Genomic DNA, 27,614 nt, shown 5'->3' with positions numbered 1-27,614 from the left:
CCGACGTCGTTGCTCCTTTCTCTAACCTTCGTCTAACCTTAACTTTTCAGCTGGTACCACCCACCGGCTCGAAATTTATTCGAGATGGGTATACCCTATCTTTCGACAGCCTCTTCGAAGGTAATCCTCCGGCCAACGGCAGGAGCGCACGTAACGCGCTTACGGTGCTCGAAATGATTTTAAACAACGGTCCTGCACGGTAGTCCTCCGCTAATAGTCATTCTCTTTCAATTGTGCGAGAAAAACGAATATCGCTCGATGATCCTTCAAGTAGGTATCTATATAGTAAGAAAAGGTTTGCGAGAACCCGAAAATGTCGGGTCGGTGAGAGTCGAGAATTTTATTTGGGATTCTCAATTGTACCGGAGTCCTCGAGAATTTTCGGGATTCCTTAGCATTTTCGAGAACCCGTCCCGACCGTCAGGTACTCGACACTTTCGGGTTCTCGCACGGCTCGAATAGTAAGTGTATTCGTCGAGTAGGTAGAATAGGTAAAATAAGAGGATGTTTTTCACGATGTCCGGCAGCCGCGACGCTTCGATTTTCCGCTCGCGGCTGGGAGCAGTGTCTTTCTCGACAGGGGGTGGGGAGCGCGCCCCGTTCGCAGATGTTCGAGACGCCGGGTGATTAATGGCAGCCGATAAACGTAATTTGTTGCGGGCCGCGGACTCGTCGTCTCCCGGCTCGTCTTTCGCATTCAAATTGATAAACAGGACGCAGTTTGTAATGGCCGGTGGGTTGCGGTGTTACGGGACAGCCGGCTGTCGGATGAACCGGACGACTTCACTGACCGTCGGCCGGCATAGTAATTAATTTTAAGCAGCACGCCGCGCGATTTTCGCTATCTCGCCGGGCACGGTCTTCATCTTCCGTTCTCCACGTGACCGGTGGGGATCACGAAGACACCCTCGCGCACGGGACACCGTCGCCGTGCCCGGGGAAGGGGACACGGACACACGAACGAAGCCTCCTCCTCTGTGTCGCTTTGGTTCTTTGATCGCGCGACTCGCAGCCCCGTGATAATTCAATTAGGTAGGCGCGAGGGCTCTCACCATGAAACGATCGCCGACACCGCGGGAGAAAAACCAGGGAACCGTGTAGCGGCGTTACCCACGGTTCTCCTCCCTCTCTATCTTTCTCTCTCCGAGTCGTAAAAGAATAATCGCGCTAGATCTGGAGCGAACGCAACGCAACGCAACGCAACGCGATGGCGCGACGTCGAAAAAGACAACGAGAACGGGGCGGGCACAGCGCGGCGTAAACGAGGCAGTTAACTACCGCGAAATGAAAACGCAAACGCGGCCGATAGGACGGCGATAGCGCGACACGCGCGCCGAACCAAACGAACGTTATTAAGAGGAATAAAGATAAGCTCGGAACGGAACGGGCCGGGCCGGGCCGGGTCGGGCTTCGGTTCGGTTCGGCTACGTAGGCGCGTAGGTACACAAGGCCCTCCTCTTTCCTCCGCACGTAGGCGCGGCTGACAAACGCTGAAACGAGCCACGGTTCTCTCTCTCTCTCTCTATCTCCTTCTTTCTCTCTCGGCGTGTCGCGCGAACCCGCGATTACCATTAAACGCGTAATGGAAACGGGCCCGAAGGAACCTGGTCAACCGGCGATAAGATCGAACAAAGGTGTTAACGTAACTCAACGCCGACAGGTGAGAGCACCGGGCTTCGATGTTGCCCGCACTGCTACACGCCGGCTTCCGCGACTTCCTCCATAAAACGCAAATCCACAATTAACACTCTTCCCAACGGCCACGCTCGAATTTACATTGGCACTTAGCACCGATGCTGCCCGATACATTCGGACGCGTTCTAACCGGACACCGCTGAACGGTGACCCGTTTCGTGAACTCCGGAGCAGATTCGCTTCGATGAATATACATCGGACGACGTTGCGCGACGTTTCAGAACGCGATGCGAAAAATTCACGACGAAACGTCCCGTTCGGTCGAAGGAATTTCAATTCGATTCGGAAATTTTTCATTTCTAAGAGACTTTCATTTCGTATGTCGTTTAAAAGATACGATTAGACGAACATTTTCATGTAAGGTAGATAGCTGACTCATGTGCAAGCAACGAATAAAGGCAGCCCGCTTAACAGCACCGCATTATATGTAGTTTAAATATAGATTCGTCCACGTATCCGTAACAGCATAGTATCGATACTCTGTTTTTCCTGTTTCCTCCCTTTGATGGAAATGAGCACGTTGACGTTGGTGTGGTGTCGTTCATGTGAGGTGTTGTTAAGTGAGCGACAGCCTTGATGGTTTAAATATGGCGGTCGATACTTCGTAGTCAGTTAAGAACGAAGAAATGTGCAAAGATTTGAGATCTCCAACGATGTATAAATAAATCTGCACCAATTTTAATCTAAACCAACTGCCGAGATATTATCTGGAGACTCTTAACTCTGAGAGACTAAGGAAAAATAATGTTCATGTTGAGAAGACGTGTGCGGTCTACTCTCAGACCATTAAAAAATATACGTGGATGATGAAAAGACATTTTGACGTTCTGTGGCACAAATTGTAGATAAACTACCAATGAATGTTAAATAAAAGAGAGAGAGAGAGAACCGGACATATATGTATCTGTACGAAGCGGATCCATACAGGTGGCTCGTTTCGTCGCTGCGGCACAAGAGATCCTATCCTGAATTTGAATATTTTCAGGCTGACCAGGGACAGCCGTGATAGTCGAGTCCGACCGAGTTTGTCGGGCCCAAGGAATCGCGTTGGACGCGTCGGCAGGCTCCATTGTAACAACAAACGAAAAGGTGAGTTATCGTCGCGTCGACGGAAGAAAGCAGGCCGAGGGAATTTCTCGTGGAATCCGCGCCGCTTTCGTAGCCTATCGTATCCGCGTCCGATTGTTCGGCCGAGTTATAAACGTAGCTTGGAACGGAGGCCGTTTGATCGATGGCAGCCAAAAGCCAGTCGCGGCGTAGGAGGAGCGGAGAGCGAGAGGAGAATGTAGCTAGGGGGAGTCTAGAGGGGAGCGTAGAAGGTGGACGAGGGGGGCGGTCGGGGGTGGTCAGGAATCACGGGGTGACGTCAGCCCGTGACTCGTGACACGCGCTGGTTTAATTAGCGCTACAATGCCGAATTCGTGTGCATGTGCAACCAGAAGGTGGAAACGCGGAGAGGGAAAGAGGAGGGGGAGGGGGTGGAGGAGGTGGAGACGGAGGACGTTGAAATCGGACGGTGGAGGACGCAAAGCTCGAGCAAACCACCACCGTGTTCCCTGTTCCCTGTTCCCGGCCACGATTCTCTTCTCTCTTTCTGGCATTCTGCCTGGCGACCTACGACCCGCCCCCGGTCCCCGGGACCACGTTCTCCGAATTACCGGTCCCGTCGCTGCAACACCGGTGCACTTAGCGTAAATTCAGGGCGAATCGACGGCGCTTGACGTCCCCTTTCCCAGACCCCTCAATTTCCTCCCCCTTTGAGCCGCCCTCCTTCCACTGATCCCGAGCTGGATCGCGTCTATATCTCGTTTACGTACCGATCGTCGAGGCGTTTTCCTCTAGCCGGCCTGGAATTAATGTTACGTGGAAACGGAGCCGGAGAATTTGTGACGAACAAGCCCGCCAGAGTCGATAGACTTTTACAACGCTTTTACGCTTGTCCCGGGGAACTTGACTTTTCCGGGGTCCGATCGATCCCGATCGGGGATCCGATCGTTCCGGCTCCATGAGACGGAAGATTGCTATACCGGCTACGGGAAAAAATGTTCTCCGGTCGAATAATTCGAGTCTCCTACTGGGCTCTAGAGCTGTCCGGTTTTGTGGCAGAGGATCGCGTCCGTTGCACCAAATCTGTTTCGATCTCGAAAAACGCCAAGTTAAAGAAATGGAGCAGATGTAAACAGATAAATGTCATTGCTGATGAATTTAAGGGACGATGCGTCTGCGAGGTGATGCGAGCGTATGCGCATCCTCGTCCGGCGCGACACACGGCCGAGATAGCAGAGTTTTTAAATGTTACGGCAGGTCCGGAGGACTAAATGATGATAAACTATCTCGCCGGTCCCTGTAGGCTGACCCTGCGCGCCGGCTTGAATTACAGCCAGAAAATAAAACTGCTCGACGCTCGGCAAACAAGCAAACCACATCAACCCGGCCGACAATAAGACGCGCGACACAACAATCCGGAGATCGTTTCCAGTTTCCGAGATTTTCGACGTCCGCGGGACTCGGGAATCCCATTAAAATAACGCGGGCCTCTCCGCGCGAAAATGAACACGAATTAAAAAGCCTGCTACATTTTTCGCTTTAAATAATATTTGAAATTGAAGGTGCGCTGCCGTGATTAACTCCCGGTCTAATCATGACCGTTTTCTCTGTGCGGTTCGCTTGAATTCACTCACCCCGTCGCTCCTTCCCCCTCTCCTCCCTCGACAGCCGGGCTGCCAGTGCCTCCCTTCCCCCCCCCCCCTTCAACCCCTGTTCCTCCCGGATTATTAATTCCCTCGTTAAAATCCGACCCGCGGCGTCGCCACGGTTTGTTATTTACGAACGAAAATTGTAAATACGAGCGAGCCGGCGGGCGTATCGACGCGCGACCACTCCCGCGGCCACGAGCAATTAATAATCGCATCGGAGCTAATTAAATCCGGAAAACATGCAAATGCACTGTGTTTATATTTCAAAGGGACGACCGATCGGTCGCGCCCAGGGATGACGGAAGGGGTGGAAGCGGAAGCTGCGCGGGCTGCAACGAAAGGGACCAGACCGCCTGGGGGATTCGGTTACAAATTGCTCTTAAAAATCTCTAAAACGCGATCGCGCTCCATTCATTTCATTTTTGCGAGCCGTAGGTCGAGTTCGATTCGATCCGAAAGAACATTTTTCATCAACGTGAATCGTGTTTTGTAAGAACGTTCAACATGGCCGATGCTAACTACCCTTAGATTGTAGATAAAATAGAATATTATATATATTGTTCGTTAATGTACTGTACAGAAAATATTCGATCGGTTTGATCGCCAGTAGAATTTTATATCTACTGAGATTGACAAACGAATTTTATTTCACATTATTTTTGTATGTATATGTTCTGATGACGCAAAATGAATGAATGTGGTAACCATTGTGTCGTAGTTAGCAAGTAGAATACTTTCCTAATAAACGATCTTATAACAGCAACATATACCTTAGCGAAGAGCATAACCGAGTTAAGTATAACCTTTGCAATAATGGCGGTTTTGTAGTAGACGGCTCCAATTTAACCGAGAATCGTTACAACTCTGATGATATAATTATTTCAAGTAAAGTTTCTACAATGGTATTAGAATTACTGATTCTTAAATTTGTAGTATCTAAATGCGTTTTCGATGTACCGGCGCTTTATATCCGGGCCAGAACTGACCCGGCACCGTGCAGCAATGATAAATGACGCCTCAGATTACACCTCTGACGGGTAAAACACTTTTTGCCACAATTAAGTAACAACAATGGGGATTACGTGGCAGAATACCTGCAATATGTTGGATGTGCTGGTGGGGAGCGAATTAATCGACGATTCCGAGGAGGAACAAGCGTTACATCAGCAGAAAGTGACACAGAATTGTTGCATTTCCATTCTTGTTGCGTTGCACAGCACTTGAAACGCGCCTTGCCTGTGCTGCCAACTGATGGCGGCCGCACTAACCGTGGACTGTTCCAGCCTGAGCGCCACGTGTCGGCGTATTGTCGAACTATCGCGTTGCCTCGCGATGATTCCCCTTCGAGGATCGTGCTATCACCGATCCGCCGAGTATGAATTTCAGGGCGGGATCGTTTGGATCGCAAAAATGCCGGTGGGAAGAAGTTCGGGATGATCTTGGAGGAAAAAGATAGAGAGAGAGAGAGAGAGAGAGAGAGAGAGAGAGAGAGAGAGAGAGAGAGAGAGGGCGGACGGTGATGGCGACCGAAAGGGATCGTGGACAAGCCCGACGACCCTCTCGCTTTTTTCTCGGGTAATTGCGTCGTTAAGAGAGCAAGGCAATTAAGACGCAAGAAATCGAGCAACAATCACGTTTACGGGACTGTCGTTTTGCCACGGCGTATTGATCCACGACGCTGCGAGAGCGGAAGGGAACGGTCGAGCGAAGGGGTAGGGTCGGGGAGGAGAGAGGAGAGAAAAGAAAAGAACGAGCCGGCCGGCCGGCAAGCGGGATGAAAAAGAGAGACGCGGAAACAAGGAGAGGCCGGGCAGCAAAAAGCGCCGTGACAACGTTTCCTTTGGATCTCGAGATCGTTGGCCGCGTTTCTCTATCAGCGAATTTCCCGGCGATAAACGCGCGCTCGATGAATATGTAACGCCGGGAACGAGACCGCGGAACGGTAAACATCTGGCAAGAAGTCGATCCGAAACGGTCTTCGACGAGGTCCGACAAGACGGTACTCAATTTCCGGTAGGGTGACCCGAACGTTTTATCGGCAGACGCTCTCATTGGGCCACTGACAGCTTATCGTTTCGAGGAGAAATCGATTACCGGGGATTCTGAATGGTATAATGTCGTCGAACACTCCGGGACATTGTCGGCCAGACAGACAAGATTTTACGGAACGTTCGGACACGCGTTCTCGTGATTTTCGACGTTTCGGAGGTTGCGGAGGCCTAATGTTATAGAGCGGATATTATGGAAAAAAAGCGGTGAACCTGTTTTAAGAACGGCGGCCGGGCCGCGTCGTCAAAGGGAGAGGCTACCATTCAAGGTAGCACGGCGGCCATAAAAAGTGTATATCGAGGCGGGTGCATAAGGTGCATGCACGCTCCGCAAGGTATTACACACGAAGTGCAGCGTGCATTGGCAGGTAAGCGGCACAGCCGGTGGAGAGGGTAAATACTGGCCAAGGGGAGAGGAAGAGAGACGGACCGAGAGGTGGGTGCACCTCGACGGACATGGCGGCGCAGCGGCGAATCAAACGATATCGGGCTTCTGGATTAATTTATGCACCGTGGCTTGTTAAAACGCGAGACACAAAGGCTTTGCCGACGCTGCATTCTTACGGTTCACCCTTAGGCCCACCCGCCAATCAATTCGCCTCGCCGGTGCTTTCGTGTATTTATTCGCGCGTAATAGCGTTCGAGCTTCGCGTACCGTAGCTCTCAACATTGCACCCGAGCGTGTTTCTTTCCATCGACGCGACGTTGCAAATACGGGGCCCGAACGTAATCGCGTACGATCGGTCGAGATTTATAAATAGATCGTTCGGCGAGAGACTTTTCGTGTTCCGAAATATCAGATCAACGTCGGACCGGGTAAACCGAGAGCCGTTAGTTACGGTTCCGACGGAGCCGACAAACCTACCGGAAGTAGGCTACGTGGAACGTCTATCAGCGTCGTCGGGACAGTAAGTCGTTGGCCAGATTATTTCGCCGGAACGCGACGATTTTTAACTACGGCCCGCCTTTTTCCCGCGGCAGAAAACCTCGAACGCTATTTATTCCCGACAGGGGCCGCTGGTACAAATAGTTCGGACGCTTTATCACTGCTCCCGCGGTATCTTTGGTCTTGATCCCAGCGCGCCGGAACTCACGGGGATACTTCCACGTCCATTTCGCCCGATCTAAAAAGCGTCGCGAGATTCCCAACGTTCCTCGTTCTCTCCCGCGTTCGTTAGAGCGGGAAACCCGGGGAAAGGGAGGAGAGAAAGAGAAATCAGCTATCCCCGCGTATCTTCCGCGGCATTAATTACTTTCGTGGCAGAAAGGATCCGGAACGATATCGCTGCGACGACGATACCGACTGCACCCACCCGGCCAGCCCACCGTTCCACCCCCACCATCTGCTTTCTTTCAGTCCGATTTCACCGTTGCTCCCTCTCTCTCTCTCTCTCTCTCTCTCTCTCTCTCTCTCTCTCTCTCTTTCCCTTTCTTCCTCTTCCCCCGGCCTGGGATGCAATTTACCAAATTGTTGTTAAATCCCTCGGGCGGCACGGCGGCGGGCGGAAGAGGAGGAAAGCTCGTCGGAGGGAAAAGAAACAGCGCGAAGCGCGGAACGAGGAAAAGAGAACCGGAGGAACGAGGCTGCCGGCAGCCATGGCGTCAGCTGTTTTGTCCCGGAGGCGCTCCCCCTTCCATCCCCTCCGGTTTCTTTATGTTTCTTTGCCCGGAAGCCGCGTCCCGATATCGCCCCCGATACACCGCTTTCGTCCGTTTTCTACCCGAATAGCTATACACACCGACGTGCACATATATCTATACACACACAAATATACATATATCTATATATACATACATGTGTATATATATATATCGTCATACGCGAGGCAACGCCACGGACCGTCTAGCGTATGCTCCGGCTTCCCGGTTTGCTCGGGCGGAAAAACGCGGCGAACGATTTCCCAAGAAATACCGTTTAAAAATACAACCAGCAGAAGGGGGGGAGGGGGTATCGCGTCTCTCGGCGAACGCTTTACGGTCAGCCGTTTTCCCGCTAATAAATTCCAGCGGAACACAATTATCGATAGAAAGTTATATCGTGTCGAGGTATTACCGTGAAACCAGCGGATTCAGCGGTTCCGATTAATAATACGTGCCGCGGCAGATCTCGAGGCGGCGAGAAATATGTGGGTCAGAAAATGGCTGGAGCCGGTTCGCAATCCTCCTCCGGCTTGGTCGGACAGACACAATGGACCGCGTGTGTCTCCATGGACATGGGGTTCGTCACGTGACCGACGCAGCGCGTTAAGTCGCGCGTCTACTATCGGCGAAGCGACGCGACAGGTGCGCGTCGATAACTGCGCCGACAATAATTGCAAATCGTAGCCGGTGACCGTGTCCGCCGCGTCGATCAAGATCCGAATAATATAGCCGGGCGACGCGGCAACGTTTCCATTATGCAACGGCCGATAAACGATCGCGTTAAGCGCGAGGGATCGAGCCTCCCATGTAGACGCAGACCGATCGTACGCGCTCCGATCAATTCCGCGAAGTTTCAACGTGCGAACAATCGCACGCATCCAGAAGTCACCGTTCTACACATTAATGTTAACAATCCATCGCCTCGCCATTCAGTTTAAGGCGCGCCTGTTTGTTTCGGCTGCTCCGTTCCATCGTGACTGCACGCGGTTTCTCGAAAATGACAGGTGAAGAACGTGAAAGTATGAACACCTTCATGATGGAGATTCGATTCTACATGTGGCGATTGAACGCTTGAAACAGGTACAGTTTGGCACAGAATTAAGATTAAATCTTTCGCGCACGGACCATGCGTAGGCGTCGACTGCATAGGGCATAGGGGATGCTGCTTCGGGTGGTCGAAGACATCTAGGTAACAGGAGGCCGGATATAAAATCCGAAACGATCTTCGCGACAACGAACTCCGGTCCGCGAAGAAAGAGGAAGACAGAGAGCGAGAGAGAGAGAGAGAGAGAGAGAGAGAGAGAGAGAGAGAAAGAGAGCTAAGAGTCCTCCTTTGATCCGCATAATCTGGATCGCGATTAAAACGTGAAAATCGCCAGCATTAAGCTGGAAACGTCGGATCGTCTAGCCAGTTGGAAAGGGTGGAGACGAGTCTCGGGGTGGAGAAGGGGATGGTGGTCGGGGGCGAAGACGGGGAGGGGATCAGGCCGGGTAACAGTAACGACGTCGACAGGGTTGCGCGGAGGGAAACTCCCGTCGGAGTCTCCTCCGGCAGCGAAGAGGGATGGAAACGGGAATACGATTGGTTTGTGAGGGTCGCCATTCACGGGGGTCGCCGCGGTGCCGTTTGGAGTCTGCGCTCTTCCTTGATCCTGCGAGAAGCATTTCGCTCGTTTCAGCCGAGAGACACGAGGAAGGAGAACGGGGAAACGCGGAGGAGGTGGAAGATTCTCTCCGACGAAGCACACAGAGCAAACTGAAGAGACGAGGAGAAGGAACGCGAGTGAGAGAGAGAGAGAGAGAGAGAGAGAGAGAGAGAGAAAGAGGGAGAAAGTGAACGAGATAGAAGACCAGACACGGGGGTTGAGAGCAAACGAGAGGAAAGAAGAGCGAACGAGCCCGCTCGGTGGACCAACCGGCACGGCTTGACGGACGTCGCGACGCCCTACGTCACCTTTATCGCCGACGCCCTTCTCCGTCACCTTCTTCTTTCCTCTTGTTCCCTTTAAACGGCCGAAGGAAGCGATAGTTCGCGTTCCGATCGGTTAAATCGGAAGGAGAGCGAGAGACGGGGCTAGCGTTGCGTATCGGTCGCGAAAATACGGACAGGGAATATGCAGAGAGAAGGCGAGAGTAGAGAAGGAGCCAGGCTTCCCGGGGCGCGTCTCGACGCTTTGTTGCCCGGAATTACGATCACAATGTCGGGAACGCTATTACGAATTCTTTTTATTGCTCGTTACTCTAGGTGCAAGGACTTCCCGTAGGTCGGTCACGCTCCCGGCAGAGGGTCGACGCCGTGACGCTACACTTAAGACGTTATTTATGGCGCCGTTTCGCCGCTAACGTTTCAGTTGAGGCAGGTCGGAACGATAGTCTGCGGCTCGATATGTTTATGAGGACGCCGGCCGAGGGTTCCGGAATATTACCGGATCGGACGCGTCGATCGGAGAAAGACGAGGAAGGGACACTCGCAGAAATACGGGGAGTATCCCGGCGAATGTCTCCCCGAGAGACCCCGAAAGACTGGACTCGAAACGGCTGCGACGCAAACGAATCAGAATCGTTGACTTTCTCACAGAACGTCAGGCGACTTCCTTCGTACCGCGCGCAAAAAACGAAGAGGTTCACGAGAGACCTGAATTACGCGCATAAATACAGCCACGGGGCGCATACACGCGGGATCGTTACTTCTCGTTTAATTAGCCACCGCTCAACCCTGAGGAACCGAACAAAGAGGCATCGAAATCTTGGGAGCTCGTCCCGACGGAACTCTCACGCGGAACCACGCGAGCGATTCGGCCCCCGGCCCCGGCCTCGGCCCTCCCCGGTCGCGACGAAAACGACCACGAATTATTTCGGGCTGGTCACGTGATCGTATCGACTTCGGCATTGTTTTCGCGCGACCTGCAATTACACGGAGGGAGTTACGGCCGGTGGGTGGCAGGGTAACCCCCGTACTCGCTCGCTTACTCGCTCGCTCGCGCGACTTCCACCGGGACGAGAACGCGAGGAGGAGGGCTTACGGGCTTGCGGCAGGTGGGGAAGAGGCCGCTCGGACGACCGGGCCGTGTATTTAAATTTAAATATAATGCAAATCGACCGAGATAAGATGAATAATAATTGTAATGTCAGGGGTGGGGGTAGACACCGGGAGGAGGGAAGACGCTTAGTCGATAAACCAACCTCCGAGGCTACCTCGCAATTACCGGAACGTTTGTAACCCATTTCGTCCTGGAAGACGCTAGTCAAGCGCAACCTACCGTTCACCTACGCGTTTAAGTCATTAATTAATTAACCCACCGATTATACGCGCACCTGACGTTCAGACAAAATGCAAGGAGTCATTATTAATTACATTGTGTCCTCTATACAAAGCTACTACACTTTCAATGCAATGTGGATACCGTAACCAATCATATTCTTTAGAACTGTTCAGCATTCAATAACATAAGAAGCAAACACAAGCACCACGATTGTAGGGATCTTGTTCATTAACGGGATAAACCTTAGAAAACTTATGTAAAGGATACAACTCTACGTTATACAGAATTCAATCAACATGTAGTCGTTAATAAGCTGATGAGACTTCAAACCTACGAGAAAAAAAGTTACTACTCTGTTAGGGGAAAATATGAAACATGGTTTGCCAACTAACGAAGGACATTATTATAAAATAACGTTGTCATTTCACATTGATCATTAAACTGCGGATTTTATGCATTTATGGTAAAAGTGAATATATGAAAACATTGAGAGTTTAGTTACGTTTATTTCAATTAGTTAAAGCTATTAAAAGAAGAAAGATGTTTTATTCAACTTCTACTTTATAGTAGAACATTTTTATTTTGCATAGAGATCCGGAGATCATTGATCATTTTGTACCCGGGACAAGTTTGTTCCGAAACCATGTACGATAAACATAGTTTCTACCCCTAGAATGTTAAGTTATTGCACAGGTGCAATTTAATTTCCCTGTAGGAGCGGTTAACTGGGAACACCGTGGTCGCTAGTTAGTCGTAGAAACGAATCGATTTTATCTAAAGTGCACGATGCCCGGTGAACCCGCCTGCATCAGGGTTCTCATGGCCGTCGCGCGATTTGATAGTGAAATGGTTGCAAGATCGGCCGCGGCTCGTTGCTGCATTTTAATGCAACCGCGTCCATTGATCGGGCTCGGCTCGCATTCATCATTCATCGCGGTTCCCCTGAATTGCCGTTCCCAGCTATAGCTTCATTAGATGCCGTCGGCTTTCCTCGGGTTGCTTCCACGCGCTCCGAGCGGCATACAATGTGACGTCGATTGACTGGACAAAGTTTCCGAGCCGCAACAGTAATGAACAATCGATACGTTTCCGAGGACTAACTCGCGAACACCGAGCAAGAATCGGAACGGGTTAAAAGTTTAATGCCGAGTGGAACTCCGTGCCGAGAAAAGGCCTGACAGTTTTGACGAGCTTATGCTACCCCCGCGACCCTGTTTTCCCGTTATTGCGCACAATGTGTTCGGTTACGCGGAAAAGTTGCAACCTGCCCGAGCTGCGAGTTCGATTCCGAGATTATGCATTTACGGGACACACAACCTCTTCTGCTTTTTTACAAAACTCCCGCGCGCGTAGGAATTCCGCGGAAAGCGGAACACGACGCGAACAAATTTCGATCGCGAGTCACCCGACGCCGATATTCAACCTCTCTTCGAAGGCATAGGTCAATGGAGCGTATGCGCCGCGGACGAATCAATTAATAACTGTCCCACCCGGATCAAGATTGCGCGCGGCGCGATAAATTCCGCGATAAGCGCATCGTTTCGCCGCAACGATTACCGTGCCCCCGCCGCGCCGCGGAGAAAGAACAATGGCCGGCGTAAACAAGAACGCCCTCGTTACCGGGGATAATTAAAACATTAAGGAATTTCAATGCGACCCTGGAAAGATAGAGAGCATCCGATAATCGAATTAAAGACAGTTACAATTCCTCGAGCGCAATTCCCTACAAGGCACCAAATTAATTCTCCGATCGAGATTAAAATCTCCCCGTCGACGTTGCGTATCGGCGTACACCGGCGCAGCGCGACGTGCCGCGGCGAGCCTAGCCAAACCGAGCTGCGCGAAAGCCGCGCCGAAGCCGCTCCGAAGCTGCTTCGAGCTCGAGCCGAGCCGAGCCGTTTCTTTCCTGCCGGTCAGAAAAACCGAACCGAGCCGCCTCGAAAACCTCGGGACGGGTTCGTTAAGTATCCCGCTGGTGCTTGTACCGGCAACCACGGTCACGTGAGAATGCGAACGAGGGTTGATTTGCGCGTACCCCGCGACGGGAATCCTGCAAAACGATCCATCGGAGGTTGTAGATCTCTTACACAAATTACGAGGACGATACAAACAAATTTATAATTGCTTAACCCTTGTGTCAGTAGCCGAGTACCCAGGTACCCAATTTCAATTTCTTCTGAGAACTTCTTTAATATTTCTGTCACCAAACATCAAAATTATTCTACATTTCTACGTTCTCAGATGATCACAGACTAATTTACGTTTGAGGAATACAAAAGTGCTTTGTGCGTATTTCCACAGTGAGAAGTCCATATCGTGCGAGAAAGAAGAATACGCGTACGATATTTGTACATGAAAAAAATTTTACCAAAAATAACGATTTTACAATGATTTCTGTTGAGAGGCCACATTACCCTCATTTTTCCAAAACGTCCAAAAATGGCTTATTTTCATGGTACATACTACATTCAATGAAATTATTTTTCTTTAGTTCCACCCTTTATCACGTGCAACTTTATTAGTTTACAGTGGAACTGCGTTTATATGAACTAAATTTTAGCAGTGCCTGGCTAACCGAACTCTGGTTAATCAAAATCCTCTTATGTTACAATAAACTCGTATTAAATGAACAAAAAATCATAGTCAGTACTGGAATTATGTGAACCAACTTGTCTGGGAATGGAGTTCTACTATACCTATATTTTCAGCAGAAATACAAATGAATGTAAGTTATGAATAAGATTTTAAATATAAAACTGTGCGTCACATTTTTATCTCTTTCTCTAGGGATTCACGCGGGGAAAGAACTAGTAGTGAACTGTGGTGGTTGGAATCGGCAAAACAAGGGTGGCGTCAGTAGCCATGGCGGATCGGTAGAACGCTCGGGGAAGCATGGCCGCGTGAGACGCATCGGAGCGTTGCGTTGCTCGAAAAACGTGGCTCGATATTATTCCGCGGCGGAATATCTCCATTCGACCTGGCGCGGAGGAGCGGCGGCGGTGGCTCGGCCGGGCAAAAAGGGTGAAATACGAAGAACGAGCTGCAGGAGAGTTGCACGAGGAGCTGAGCAGTGCGGTGGCGGCGGCGGCGGCAAGAAAAACGAGGAGGATACGAGAAGAAAAGAGCGGTGGCGGCCGCGCGCGCCGTCACGGCACCGGCGCAACAATGCGGCCAGAGTGGACGGTAGATACGTAGATATCCGATTAATTCCCATTGAATGTCTTTATTGTATTTAATACGGCGGGCACGAGGGAACGCTCGGGGAAGGGACGCGGCTCCCGCGAAGGTGTGCGGAGTCTTGGGAGAGGAGGAGAGAGAGATAAGGCGAAGGCTACGAGCAGCGCCGGGTTTCGTTCGTAACCGAGGAGGCCGATATGGTGCTGGCCATATACAATACACGTGACTCTGCACCGAGTGCACGTTGCGCAGTTGCGTCGTTGCAGGTATCTTTCGCGCGCGCACCACGGACACCAGGTTGCGCGGTGCTCGTGTGAGTCCGTCCGACGAAGGGGACCGTCCCTCGTCGCTCCGAGTTACATGTATATTTATAATATAATCGCGGATACCGATCTCCGCGGAGAAACGAAAAACTCGACCCCAAGGCCGAAAGGGTTCAGAAAGAGAGACGGCACGACGCGCCGGGATATGGGAACGAACGGAGGCGGAACACGCGCGCGCGCGCGCGCTCACTCGCGCGAGCACCGCTTTTCTTTCTAAGGAGTCTACGCAACCCGGTTTCTCTTCCCTCTTTTCCACGAGCCGTGCCGACCGGTGCCCCGCTTTTTGCGAGCCTCGCGTCCGGGCTAGGTGCGAATCGGCCGCTTCCCGTCGCGAATTCCTTTCCGAAGAGCGCGCGCGCCTGCACTCGCCACGTCAGACCTGTCGAGGACGACGCGTTAATTACTCGCGCGGCGAGAATGCTCGCCCGGCCGGACGAGGTGTTCGCGGCTCGCGTGATCGTGCGCTATTTTTCATCCGCGCGCCGAGCTCCGACAAATTTTTATCGAACCGAAGAATCGGACCGACGGATCTGGCCGACGGGAGAGCTTTCAACGAGGCTCTGCCGCTTTCGAGGTCGATTTCCAGTTGTACAGATGAAACGCACCAATCATTCTGTTCTCCCAACGACGCGTCTAATGGCCGAGCGTGTTCGTGAAACCAGACGTTTTCAAAAATCACGTTACATTCACTTCGAAACCCGGCGGATCCCCAAGCCCTACGAAGTTAACGCATAAATTGCTGAATCTATTCTGCTCGGTATCAAAACTCAAGCACCCAAATCCAAATTTCTGCTGCGTCTGCAGGTTCTCGGGATATCGAAAGCAAACACTTTGTAAAATATACCGAAGCAGTCCAATAAGAAAGGATAATGAAAATTCTTCTCAAAGAATCTTCCAGAATCCGATGGTGTTTCAACCACGTCTAACACTTTGTGACTGATAGTCACACGATATTAGTCGTCGAGTTCTCTGCATATCATCCTCCATCCTACAGTCGAGCTCGTGGTGTATCGTAAATGTGACAGCCACCCGTCCGAATTTCGATGCAGCCCCGACGAGCCGGGTAATTTTCCGAGAATCGAGAAACTAATCTAGAGCAACGTTCCGTTTCCACTGGGGCGAGAGGGCTGTTTTAGGACCTATATAGATTCCAGTCGGCTCGAGAGCAGCCGGCAAAGCAACGGAAAGAGAGAGGGAGAGGGAGAGAGTTCAGGGTCGAGGCATACAGGTGGTCCATAACATAACAGTCACTGCGTTTTATCCGGCAGTAAACCGGCGGCAGGCGCTCCGGCTCTATGATTTAATACCCCAAACCCTTCCCTTCCCCGCCGACGCCCGCGCACCCCTTACGACCGCCCCCTCCTCGGTCGACTACCGGCAGCCTCTGCTCGCCTCCTCCCCCGCCTCCCGCCCCCAGCCTCTCGTTTCTCTGCTGCCAACCCCTCCTCCTCGACGTTGCACCCGCGTGCTTGCACTAACCCAGTGCCGCGGAATGGCATTATCAGCCGGATGCTTCTATGACCGTGCAAGGGTCAAACGAGGTCCGGGGGCAGAAAGGGTTTGAAGGACGCATCAATTTCGCCGCGTCGCCGGTGACGATTCACGCGCGACCATCGGTGCCAGCTTGGTAGTAAACAAATGTACCGATCGTCCACGCGAAATGACAGAGGGGCAACGTGGGATCTTCAAGATCCCACTCTCAACGCTAGCGTGATAGGGCTTATAGGTTCTTATAGGAGGGACTTATTGGTTCTTATAGAAGCAAGAACAGGAAACCGTTAACGTGTCCCCCTATTTCAGTCACGCACGATAGTGCGTGTAACGCGAAGTATTAGTGGGGCATAGATCTCTAAAAGTTTCATTGTGCCTTCTCATCGCGGATGAACGATAGTACAGTGATTTCTCTATATATGTCACCAAGGCCTAGATGATAATCGTCACGGAATAATCCCCACTATTGCAAGGTATTCTCCGCAAGACCCGTGTTGTTGACATATATCGCGAATTCACTGGTAATCACTTGCACGGGACGGAGTTCAGGTTACATTTCGCAGACAGTTAGCAGAGAAGACACGCTGGGATTTCGTTCATCTACACTGACTCGTCTCGTTGAATCGAGCATGATCCTATCGTCTAAATTATCCGACCATAAAAATTCAGTCTTATCTTTGGCACTCCTTGATCAAAGCGTCTCACTGTTTGGCTAATAAGGAAATGCTGCCCTTCGAAATACATTCCGAAATATCTTCGGTTCATCAGCACATAGTCCCGTTTCATAGGTGGACAGGATCTCCTGTATTCATCGGAAAGAATACAGTGAATTCTCGATATATGTCAACAACACTCTGCTATGTTTACTCTGAGGCCACGGGCTATACCTCGCGGTAGCGGGGATGATTCCATGACATTTATCATCCAGGCCTTGGCGACATATATTGAGAAATCACTGTAGTGAAAATAATTCTCGTCAAGGACCATTCAAAGAGCATGTCCCGAATTCTCGATCGTCAACGACGAACAACATAATTAATCAGTTTATATTTAACCTCGACCTCAACTTCTCTCAGAGTGCAGCGAAGCTTCTGAATTTGCCCAAGCCACTCGATGCAAATCAGTTCCCTAGTTTCCTCGACGAGCTCCCCGAACTAAAGAGTAATTCCTCTATAAAATCGCAATTACCTAGTCGAAGTGATTCCAAAGACATGGTGATCGGTCGTCGAGCGAATGGTATTTCGCACGTACAGTTCGCGTTGTACGAACATGAAAAGACGGTGTTCCGATGACGAAACCGCGGAGCGTGGGCGGACAGAAACGACGGAAAGCGAGAGAGGTTCGACGCGGGACGGCAAGAGGTTCGATTTAGATGCGATGCCCCGATGAGACAATGGAAGAAGGTAATGCGAGGTTCTGTGAATGTACACGACCGGGATTCCATCGAATACAGATCTCGTGACAGATTATGCACCGGCGACAATCAGCATTCGTGACGAGCCACCACTCCCACGCTGTCCGACTTAATTACCCCATTAGTCCCACGCGTGCCGGGCCTGCAAAAAGCCTCCGATACGCGTCACCCACCCAGCCGGTCACTTGTTCTTCCACGACTCATAAATCCTACGACAGACAATCAAAGTATCGACGTATCGGCGAGTGTGGCTTGGTATGGCTTGGCTTGGCGTGGCTTGGCGTGGCTTGGCGTGGCGTAGCATAGCGTGGCGACGCGAGGAACGCGGATGTGCACGGTAGAAGAGTGGAAGGGGGGTCATGGGGGACCCAGAAGACGTTCCCGAGTTGGTAAGCCGCGTAACTCGAAGCTCGGCCGCCACAGAAGCTCCGTAACTCTGTTAATTCATATCTGGAAAGTTGGCCGTCGCACGGAAGAGAAACGGCGGAGGAAGGAAGGGCTGTTCGAGGGGGAAGGGGGTTGTAGGTGGGCAAAAGACGGGGGAAGGGTGACGGAGGCGAAGGAAGGGGTGGAGGAGGTGGATGGGCGAGTGGTTGGGCCGATTGGATGGGCGGAAAGAGGGAAAGAGAGGGCTGAGTTAGCCGGCACGGCTGCCCGGGGGTGGTTGAAGGCAGTGGAAGCCGAAGGGAGGGGGTGTGGAGGTTGGTTTCCTTGCCTGGCATCGAGGAATCGATACGCTGGTGGGAGCCCAGCGCCACCAACGCCTCCGACGCCCTACGTCATTGCACCTCGACGACCGAAGCCTCTCTTCCTCCTCGAGGTACATCCAACTTTTGCGCCCCCGAGTCACCTCCGAGCGTAGCCACCCCGATATCCCGATGCCGATCCCGCTCTCGCCCCGACCGTTTTTCTGCCCCCTCGCCGGAACATTCGTTCGGTTGTCTCGCGAGACAAGCTCCAAGAGTGCTTCGAATCCGTCTCGCGAATCGTCGGCAGTTCGAGCGAGGAACAACGCGGATGCAAATCGTTGCACCGGGGATGGGCTGGCTTAAAGCGGACCGATCGTTGCTCGATCCGGTGACGCGGACACGGGACTTTTTGCTACCCCCGTATAAGTCGGAAGCAAAGGACTCGCGCAGCCTGTATTCAACGCGATCATCGATCAGCGAAGCAGTTTACACAGTTTAGTATCACAGGCCCCGTCCCATTTTGCCAGTCTTGATATTCGAGTCTTTAAGTCGCTCCGTCTGCCCCCCTACTCCAGGTGCTTCTCATTAATTCATCGAGTTTGATGCATCGGCGAGGAAGGTCGCGTGCAATTTCCAAATGCATCGGGAGAGGTCTGCGATCCGGATTTACGTGGCCAGTCGTCGCGGGAAGAAAGAGGAACCGGAGGGACGCCCGAAGAGGGCCACAAGCTAAACAGACACAGAAATGACACGGCGAGCTTAACTTCTGCCACTTCCCGATGCTAATGCTCGGCAACCGCGAACATCGGGACGCCGCGCCGGGAAAAGTTGATGTCCCTCGTGGATTCCGCAACCGCGCTCCCGTTGCTCTTAGTTATTCAAATTGTATTCCGCTGTTCCGTCTGGATCGCTCGTAAAAGCTTCCCGAACGGTTGTCACTCGCTCGTTCGCCCGTAATCCTTTCGATGTTCACCGTGTTTTCTTTTAATCGGACATTAACTGCGAGCGGGATTAACGCGCGGGTTGACCTATACAGGCAACGGTCATTTATAACGCGATCCCCGACGAATATAAACGGGCGGACGTATATCCCGATACAGCTTAATCAGCGTTGAATAAATTCGAGATTAAAATCGATGCTTGTTACTCAAAATTTGTTTTTCGTACCGCAACGGAACGGGCCCGGCAGTATAATTGCTCGAAAGTACTGATTTATCGTGTCGACCGTACTGACAGGGTATCAACGATTTATTTGCCTACTTTTATTGGATCGATCGCAATGCCTCCCGTTAATTAGAAACTACTACATATTGCGGAATCGAGCCCGCGCGCGTATTACCTATCGCCGCGCGCGAATCGACACGCCGGCAATGCGTATTAATTAACGCAGCCGACGCACGATTTAATTTCGTTTCGTTCTGCCGGCAGGACGAAACGCGCGCGCCCGGCTCCCGGGATTAACGGAAATCCGACGACGCGAATTTCATTCCGGCCGAGTTATGAACGAAATCCGCGTCGACACGGATAATTCGAAAAAATCGCTTGCTCGCGCTCCGACGAGCACCTGTATGCTAATTAATCGGAGGAACTATTCGCGAAATTCGATTCGTAAAATCGACAGCCAGCGGAAAGGCCGACATTCCAAGTATATCGAACAATGGCTATAGCGATGCTCGCTCATAACAGGCGGAACATCAACGAATTATCTATTTCAACGCGGATTTCGAAAAACACCGTTGCACCTTGCAAAGATGATTCAATAACAAAATTGAGATTCTCCCGAAACCCGATATCTTTACATATCGCTTTTAAAATATAACCCACGCGATTGATACGTAACATATTCTGTTGAAATTTCTATGTTCATAGTTTATTTCATTGACCACAAGGTTCTTTGGAACCGAACGAGTTGTTCTACGAACTTGCAAGTGCAATGAACGTGTAAAGTTGCAAGCCACTTTGGTTCGTGCGAAATAGGGTGCAGCACCTTGAGAAAAGGAGGAAAGTTGAGAACCGCGATGGCGGTGGCGAAGAGGACGAAGACTCGGTCCCCGGGCTCGCTCTCGCACGCTTTGGCATTGGCACAGTCGTAAAAATAATGGAAGCCGGTGCACGCCGACCGTTAGCTAAATGGCATGTAATAGCAAAAGTCGGCTAGCGCAAGAAGCTCGGGCTCACAATACCGGTGCCGTCGTCGTGACTTGGTAAACAACGTCCGATCGCTAATTAATAGTGTGTCTTCCGTCGTAATTTGCAACGTTCGACCAACCTGGCATTACCGCGGTCGCATCCACGACTCTATCCTCGGAGCGCTTCGTAATAACAACTCTTAACATTAGATAATGACCGTCGGCGTGGAGGCCCGGCCGCGGAATAACTCGGATCGAAGGAAACTTTTCAGGAGCATAAACACACGTCATTACGCTTAACAGCGTGTTACAAACGGACACAATGCCGTGGAACACTGTGGAGCATCGAACGTCACGCTACTGTGGGAAAATGGATTTATGTTCGATTCGTACGAGGGAAACGAGGCCTGCCGCCGAGACACTCGCAAACTTACGAATTCCAGTCGTGCACGTTTCGTCAAAAATTTTCATTTCTTAGATACAGCGATGTTCGGATATATGGTCATATACAGTGAATTCTCGATATATGTCAACAACACGGGTCTCGCTAGCGTCGTGTATCGTCCAGGAGACATACCCGAGCCGTGTTATGTTTACACTCCTCGGCGTCCGAGGCCCCTCACGGGGTATACTCCGCGGTAGTGGGGATAATTCCGCGACGTTTATCATCCAGACCTTGGCGACATATATAGAGAAATCACTGTGCCCGGAGACGTGAATTTCCAGGAATTTGTTCGGACGGTATCGGTAGGTATGAGAAGCAGGCCATAACTCATGTGTCTATATGTCTGTCCGGACAGAAACGCTGCTACGTATTCGGATTTTAAATTCTCGGCTATCGGAAAGCTTCAACCTGTTGTAGCCATTAATGATTAGGACAAGAGGGTGAAAAATATATGAAGCGAGGCGTTGATGCGATCGTGTGAACATTGCCGTCTATTTATAGCCGCATATCTGCCAGGCAAAGATCAACGTTGGGTCTTTCGAAGCAACAGAAACTTGCGAACACAACCATTTCCTTCCGTTCGGCTCGAAGGGACTCGACGATATCGATTTTCATTTAGCAGTCGGCTGGAAATAGCCTTAAAAATGGGTAAAGGGTTGCTCGATACCTATCGGAAAAGTTCACGCGTCAAGGGGTTAATTAGGACACCTTCATCAATGATTCATCCACCCCGGGGAATAATCACGCTATCTAATAATCTGGTCGCGTGACGATTTTATTATACGTTCATCTATGTCCTCGCCAGTCGTATCTCGTAACCGAAGTCTCATATTTCTTCTGCCAGTCCGCGAACTGATTTCGAGCACACCTGGCTGCGGAGGCGAAGATCGCCGGACACTTATCCAAGGACACCATCGAAAGCCTCAAAACTTGAGATTGTACCAGTCTTTTTGCTATCCTTCTGTCGACAAAAGGGAGCCGCTATCTTTCGAATTTCTGCACCAAACTTTTCCATGTCGTTCTGGCGAACAACCATTTTTAAGAAACGCAAAACGATAATTGAAAGATAGGAGGAATGACTCGTTCACCACCACCGTCACACATGTGTGACGTCCATGAATTTGTAGCCACATGAAACCAGTTATATAAGCTTTGCTTATGCTATAGTTGAAAATGATAGAAACATAACATACTATTGGCAGAGCCCATGACTTTCCCTTGCTAAATTCTTCTAATATTTCATAAACGAGATACATCGCATTTAATAAAACACTTCAACGATGACGATTGATAGCGAAACAATTGTTGTTAACGAACGCGTTGGGACTATAAAACGTATCACGATATTCTGGAATGTATAACTTTACTGTGATAACATTTCTTTCCAATGGAAAGTAGTAACTAGACTGCGGATTTCTCGTGCAAAATAAACATTCTCTGCACCTGTTACAAGAAACAGGAGCCACTTAAGAGTTCCTTTACTTGTTGAATAATATTAGCAGGTCGAAAGTAATACATCAGTACTATTTAATTCTTTTAATCTCTCTACTGTTTCAAATTGTAGCTACTCATTTTTACCATAAATGCATAAAATCCGCAGTCTAGTTATGATTATAGAAGGTCGATACCGACAGAAACCGATAGTGGCGTGATTATTCTGTAACTTACGCGATTGGGCATGTGTTCCGTTGAAGGGTGACCAGCGAGACTTACCTGGAACAAAAAGAAAAACAGGGTAAATTAGCGCGGGTCGGTAATTGGCTGTTTCGGCTTAGTCGATAACCCGTTACGGTTGTAATGACGCGGGCTGGTCCGCCCGGAGGGTGAAAAGATCGATCGTCGAACCGGCGAATCGATATTTCGCCGATGCGACATCGGGACGCTTATTGTCCCACGGGGTGCGAGAGAAAGAGAGAGAGAGAGAGAGAGAGAGAGAGAGACAGAGAGAGAGAGAGAGAAATCGCGGGGGCGGTTGAGGCTGCGGGGGTGGCGCGAGTTGGCCGCAGCGCGTGCGGTCGCGGCGATTTCGCGCAAATACGTTTCCATCTAGGCTGCGCGGAGTTGCACGCGTTCGCACGCGTGTCGGCAGGTGCGCACACGCGCGCGCGCGCGTCCCGCGGCCGGCTGTGTGCGTGGACGCGGCGGCATACATCATCGTGCGACTAATTTCCGCGATAAATATTTTACGGACGGCCATTACGCGGGGGCCGCGTGTTCGTGCGATATAAACTATGGATGACTATGGCGGGTGTAACGTCGAGCCCGGCGGAAGAGACACGGGCGGGATGGGTGTGGGTGGTGGGGGGCCCGCGAACCGGGGAGGTGGAACCGAAAGGTTTGACGCCCGTAAAATTCACGGGAACGCCATGATGCAATTCCGCCGCACCGTTTTACTCATTAAAATCTGTTTGTCCGCGAGATAGTGGAGCGTGGTGCTTTCAGCCACCCTCCGCCCTCTGCCCTCCCCTACACCCCTCGGCGGCCGTGTCCCCCCTCGAGCCGCCACGGGGGGAGGCTGAAATACGCGGATAGTGGCGCACCCCTTCGACAAGAGCATCCCGCGGGAGCAACGTTAACGCGATAGTCGTGTATCCTCGACGAAAAATTGCCTTTCCGCGACGGGGGCGTCAATATCGAACTGCAAAAGTCCTGAGCGTATTTTGATGCATCTTCCCGGGCCGCGCGTCACTTTAATGCGTCCCGCGAACACGCTGCGGAACGTGCATCTGCGAGCACCATCTGTTCGAACGTTCCATCGAATCCCTTTGCCGCCTAATGAAACCGAGCGAGATCCTTCTCCGCCCATGTGTTCTAGTCACCGTGAGCTGCTTTCACGCTAAACTAGAAACTAAATGTTCAAATTGAACGTATCATTAACCTTAACCCCTTACACTATTATTTACTTTACGGTTACTGTGATTAGAACTTCCTTGTTGTTCATAATTTCATAGAAAGCGAAGAAAGTGTACATTTGTCTGTATATCGCCTATAAAATGGAATTTTGTTTCGTTTCAAAGGGAATTGATAGCTACACAGACAAAAGTGAATAGATCAAATGCAAAACATTGAAGACGTTTAAAGGATTTAAAAGTACCATTGTTTTCAACTGCAAAAAATAATTTAGAAAAGGAATAAATGTCCTGTATCTGGCAATAAGTGTAGACAATTTGAATTTTGCAGAAAAATCCGCAGTCTACTAATAACATACGTGGTTAGTGGATCTAGTCTGACTCGATGTTGTCGAGCAAAGGGATGAAAGAATCCTTGTTTTTCAAAGGGAGCAAACCGTATTCTCTCTGTCTCAAAATACCACGATCGTCGGAAAGTCTGGTAAGCGTTCTTCGGATTCAGGTGCGCAGTACAAAGGGTGATTCGATGATGAGTGACTTGACGCGTCGCGCTTCGAATCGGCCGAAAGAAGGGGCTCGTTTCGTGGACACAAAGTTGTCGTTAGGTTTCTATTTAAAGGAGGCCCCTATTCGAAGGAAGGATCGCCGGAATTTGCTATTCAGCTGTTCCTTCTAGGGAGCAGGTGTCCGCGTTAGCTGTAAGAAGACGAAAAACCGGAGGGCGTGGCGAGATAGGACACATTGTCGGCGTTCGTTGCTCGCTCGGCTTGATTCACGAGTCGCATTGATTCGATCCGCGAGCCACTCGCTGCTGACAATCGTCTCGTTGCTATTGTATCTCTCATTGTTGGCGGCCGTCGGAGCCGTAATGGCGTCGTTGGCGCTGCCACGCGGCCAGATTACGCGCCGCTAATTGCGTGGCAACGCACTCGATGGCCGGGCAACATCTGCTTAGAATCGGACTAACTGTTGATGCCGAACAATGCCTCTTAGAAACGCCGGCAAACGTTAGCCGCCCGACGAGATTGAATAAGATATGGTATTGTTCGGCTGCCACGCTAAATGATACAGTCTTGCCCGCGACCGATGGCATTGCACGAACAATGTCCGCGCTTTCTGCGCTGCATCGCGCGCGATTCCGACGACGACGATGAGACCCGCGACTCGCGTTTTTATCCGGCCAGTTACCGGTGCAACGCTTGTAAATATTCATTATCGCAGGATTTCCTGATTCAAGTAATTGGTCCTGAATTACTCGCGGCACCGGCGCATAAATTACCGGCGGCCAAATAATAAATAACTAAACGCAATTTCCATTTCCGGGCGGCCGGTTCGAAGTTTTAATTAAATTTCCATCCACGACCAAGAGAAAAGCCGTTCGACATCGAGATCTCGCTTGTCGGCCGACTTTCGAATCCTCGCACGGCGATCACGGTTTTCCCGGTGCTTGTCGATGTGTCCGTCCGTGTACGCTCGCGGCGGCCGTTTGCACGAAGACATTAAAACCCTCGCGAAAAAGAGGATGCTTAACAAAACGCGCTCGCTGGGAGTCTGTGCGCCGCCGGGAGGAATGTTTTCCGTTCCCATCGTGAGCGTACGAAAAAAAAAGAACGGCGCGGCGCCAGGAAGAGGAGCGCGCAATTGGATAAAACGGTAATTGAGTTCTTATCGCGTGCGTCGCGGCCAATTGGTTGGCAAAACTTCTTCCACCGTTTCCTCCGCGGCCCTTCCCCGCCGCGCCGGAACGGTATTATTAACGAAGTCGCGCGTTTGTCTCCACCTGCGTCTCCCTCGTAATTACCACGGGAACGAGGCACAGGATTCCCTTGCGAACGAGGCGAGCAGCGCGGACAGGATCTGTGCTTCTCAGGAAATCGCGACACCGTTCTTCTCTTCTAATTGCGATACTTTGTACGGCGAGGCTACAGATGGTGTCGTTCGCGCTGTCCGCGACGGGAACGCGAACGAGACGCGAACAAAAATTGATCTTTCCGAGTAGCGAATACAATTCTTTCTTCGGACAATCGTCCTCCCTTCGAACGCTCGGCATCGATTCGATCTACACACGGATAAACCGGCGCGAGCGATCGAGCAAAATTCCAGTCCGGCGCGATACCAGCCGGGCTGAAAAATAACCGCGCGATCATCAATCACCTGCCCACGGGTAAATAGTAAGCATCGATAGCAATGAGTAATGAGATCGAAAAGAAGGACACGGTTCTTCGGGTCGCAGCCCGTTTACGCCGCAGTCCCGGGTTTCGAGACTCCTCGGGCGATCGCCGATCTCAGCAGGAACAAGTGAACTTGACTTGGAAACAGGAAACCGAGCGCGGATTCGTGTCACGGACGTGACTCGGCCCGTCTGTCGGCCGCAGTCAAGTACATACGGACCTTGAGGCCGCGGATACGCGTGAAAGTTGACGCCGATCTTTGCCGAACGGGCCCTCGCGAAAACGACAGGAAAAGCGAGGAGGATGCGAATCAGTTGATCAGGAAGGGGGAGGGGGGGAGAACACTTATCATTATAAGTCCGAGCGGGAGCGTTAAGCAATCAATTTTATCAACCGGCGAGCCAGCGATCGGGTGTACCGGTCCCGCGATTTTTCTTCCGGTCGCGAGGCAATTTATCGAGGCGTTAATTTTAATCGATGCTACCCGCTTATCGGGTTAAGGCGCAATTAACGTCGATAGCCGGGACGCGTCGCGTCGCCTAGTCGCGAGCGATATCGGGTGGTCAAGGTCCCCGACGCGTGAAGAACCTGCGACGAGGCGATGTACGTGCGTCCGGCCGTGCGAAGGGAACGAGTTCCACGAGGTTGGCCGTTTGTTCGACGTCTCACCGATGCTCGGGCTCTAACAAGGACGAGCGATATTAAATATGGGCTGCGCCTCGGGGGGAAGAAGCCCCGGGGTCGCACCTGCGGCGGGCTTCTTCCCCCGGCAGGCTCGGTTGGTAAAGCAGGGATTACCCGCGCTAAGAGGCCGAGCGGGGCTTCGCGCCTCATCGTCTGGAAAATGGCTTACTGCTTACATTTACCTACTCGCCCCCGACTCGCCACCCCATGTACATACACATGTACAAGCGCACATCGGCCTGCAAACCGCTCCTGCCAACCCGTCGAACCGCGCCGCGCCGGTTGCTCGCGTGCGACGGAACGGACAGTTTCAACAACGCCTTTTCTTCTTTCTCGTTGACTCCGCCGCTGAACGAACGGGGCGACGACAAACAGAATTTCAAACGAATTTATCAATTATTACCGGCCGCCTTTGACGCGTCGCGTGCTAGAATTACCGCCGCGAGCTCGCGCTTGTTGCCGATACAACGGCGCTAGCGCGATCGAAGACGCGAACAGGCATCATCGAAATCGTGAGAACACGTGGGGGGGATGGTGATGTTAACTATGGTATAGTCCCCTGGGCTGGGATTGGACGAAGTTGAAGTGGACAAGCAGGAAAATATGTATATCTTCGCGGACTCATATGCATGTCACTGATAGAAGTCATACAAATTCAGACGGCTGAAAATACCCAGCGCTGTTTGAACTTCTGCGGGAACCTTGAACAACAACGCGAGACAGTACTCCAACTACGAAGTATGGCATAAAACTAACACCGCGAACTGTAAAGGAAACTGCTTAGGTATACGGTGGAGTAATGTAGAGACTCGAATGGTAATTAGCACCACACATTTTTATTAAAATGATGGAATCTTTAACATTTCTTGGACAATAAAATAATAAAAACAAGAAACAAT

The 27,614-nt window shown here is 51.2% G+C and overlaps 1 protein-coding gene across 6 annotated transcripts in view; it reads right to left on the bottom strand.

Moving 5' to 3' along the window:
• Hth (Meis homeobox homothorax) overlaps positions 1-27,614 on the bottom strand; it is a 617,913-nt gene that overhangs the window by 289,417 nt on the left and 300,882 nt on the right. For 3 of the 6 annotated variants that reach the window (XM_076803532.1, XM_076803533.1, XM_076803531.1), the window contains exon 9: positions 22,680-22,724. The exons of the other annotated variants lie outside the window; for them this stretch is intronic. In XM_076803532.1, coding sequence (XP_076659647.1) covers positions 22,680-22,724 — 45 coding nt within the window. The remainder of the gene's footprint in view (positions 1-22,679; positions 22,725-27,614) is intronic. 6 annotated transcript variants of the gene reach the window in all.

The sequence above is a fragment of the Halictus rubicundus genome, chromosome 18, assembly GCF_050948215.1.
Source record: "Halictus rubicundus isolate RS-2024b chromosome 18, iyHalRubi1_principal, whole genome shotgun sequence".
Taxonomy (NCBI): domain Eukaryota; kingdom Metazoa; phylum Arthropoda; class Insecta; order Hymenoptera; family Halictidae; genus Halictus; species Halictus rubicundus.
This window is presented reverse-complemented; position numbering and strand designations above follow the sequence as displayed.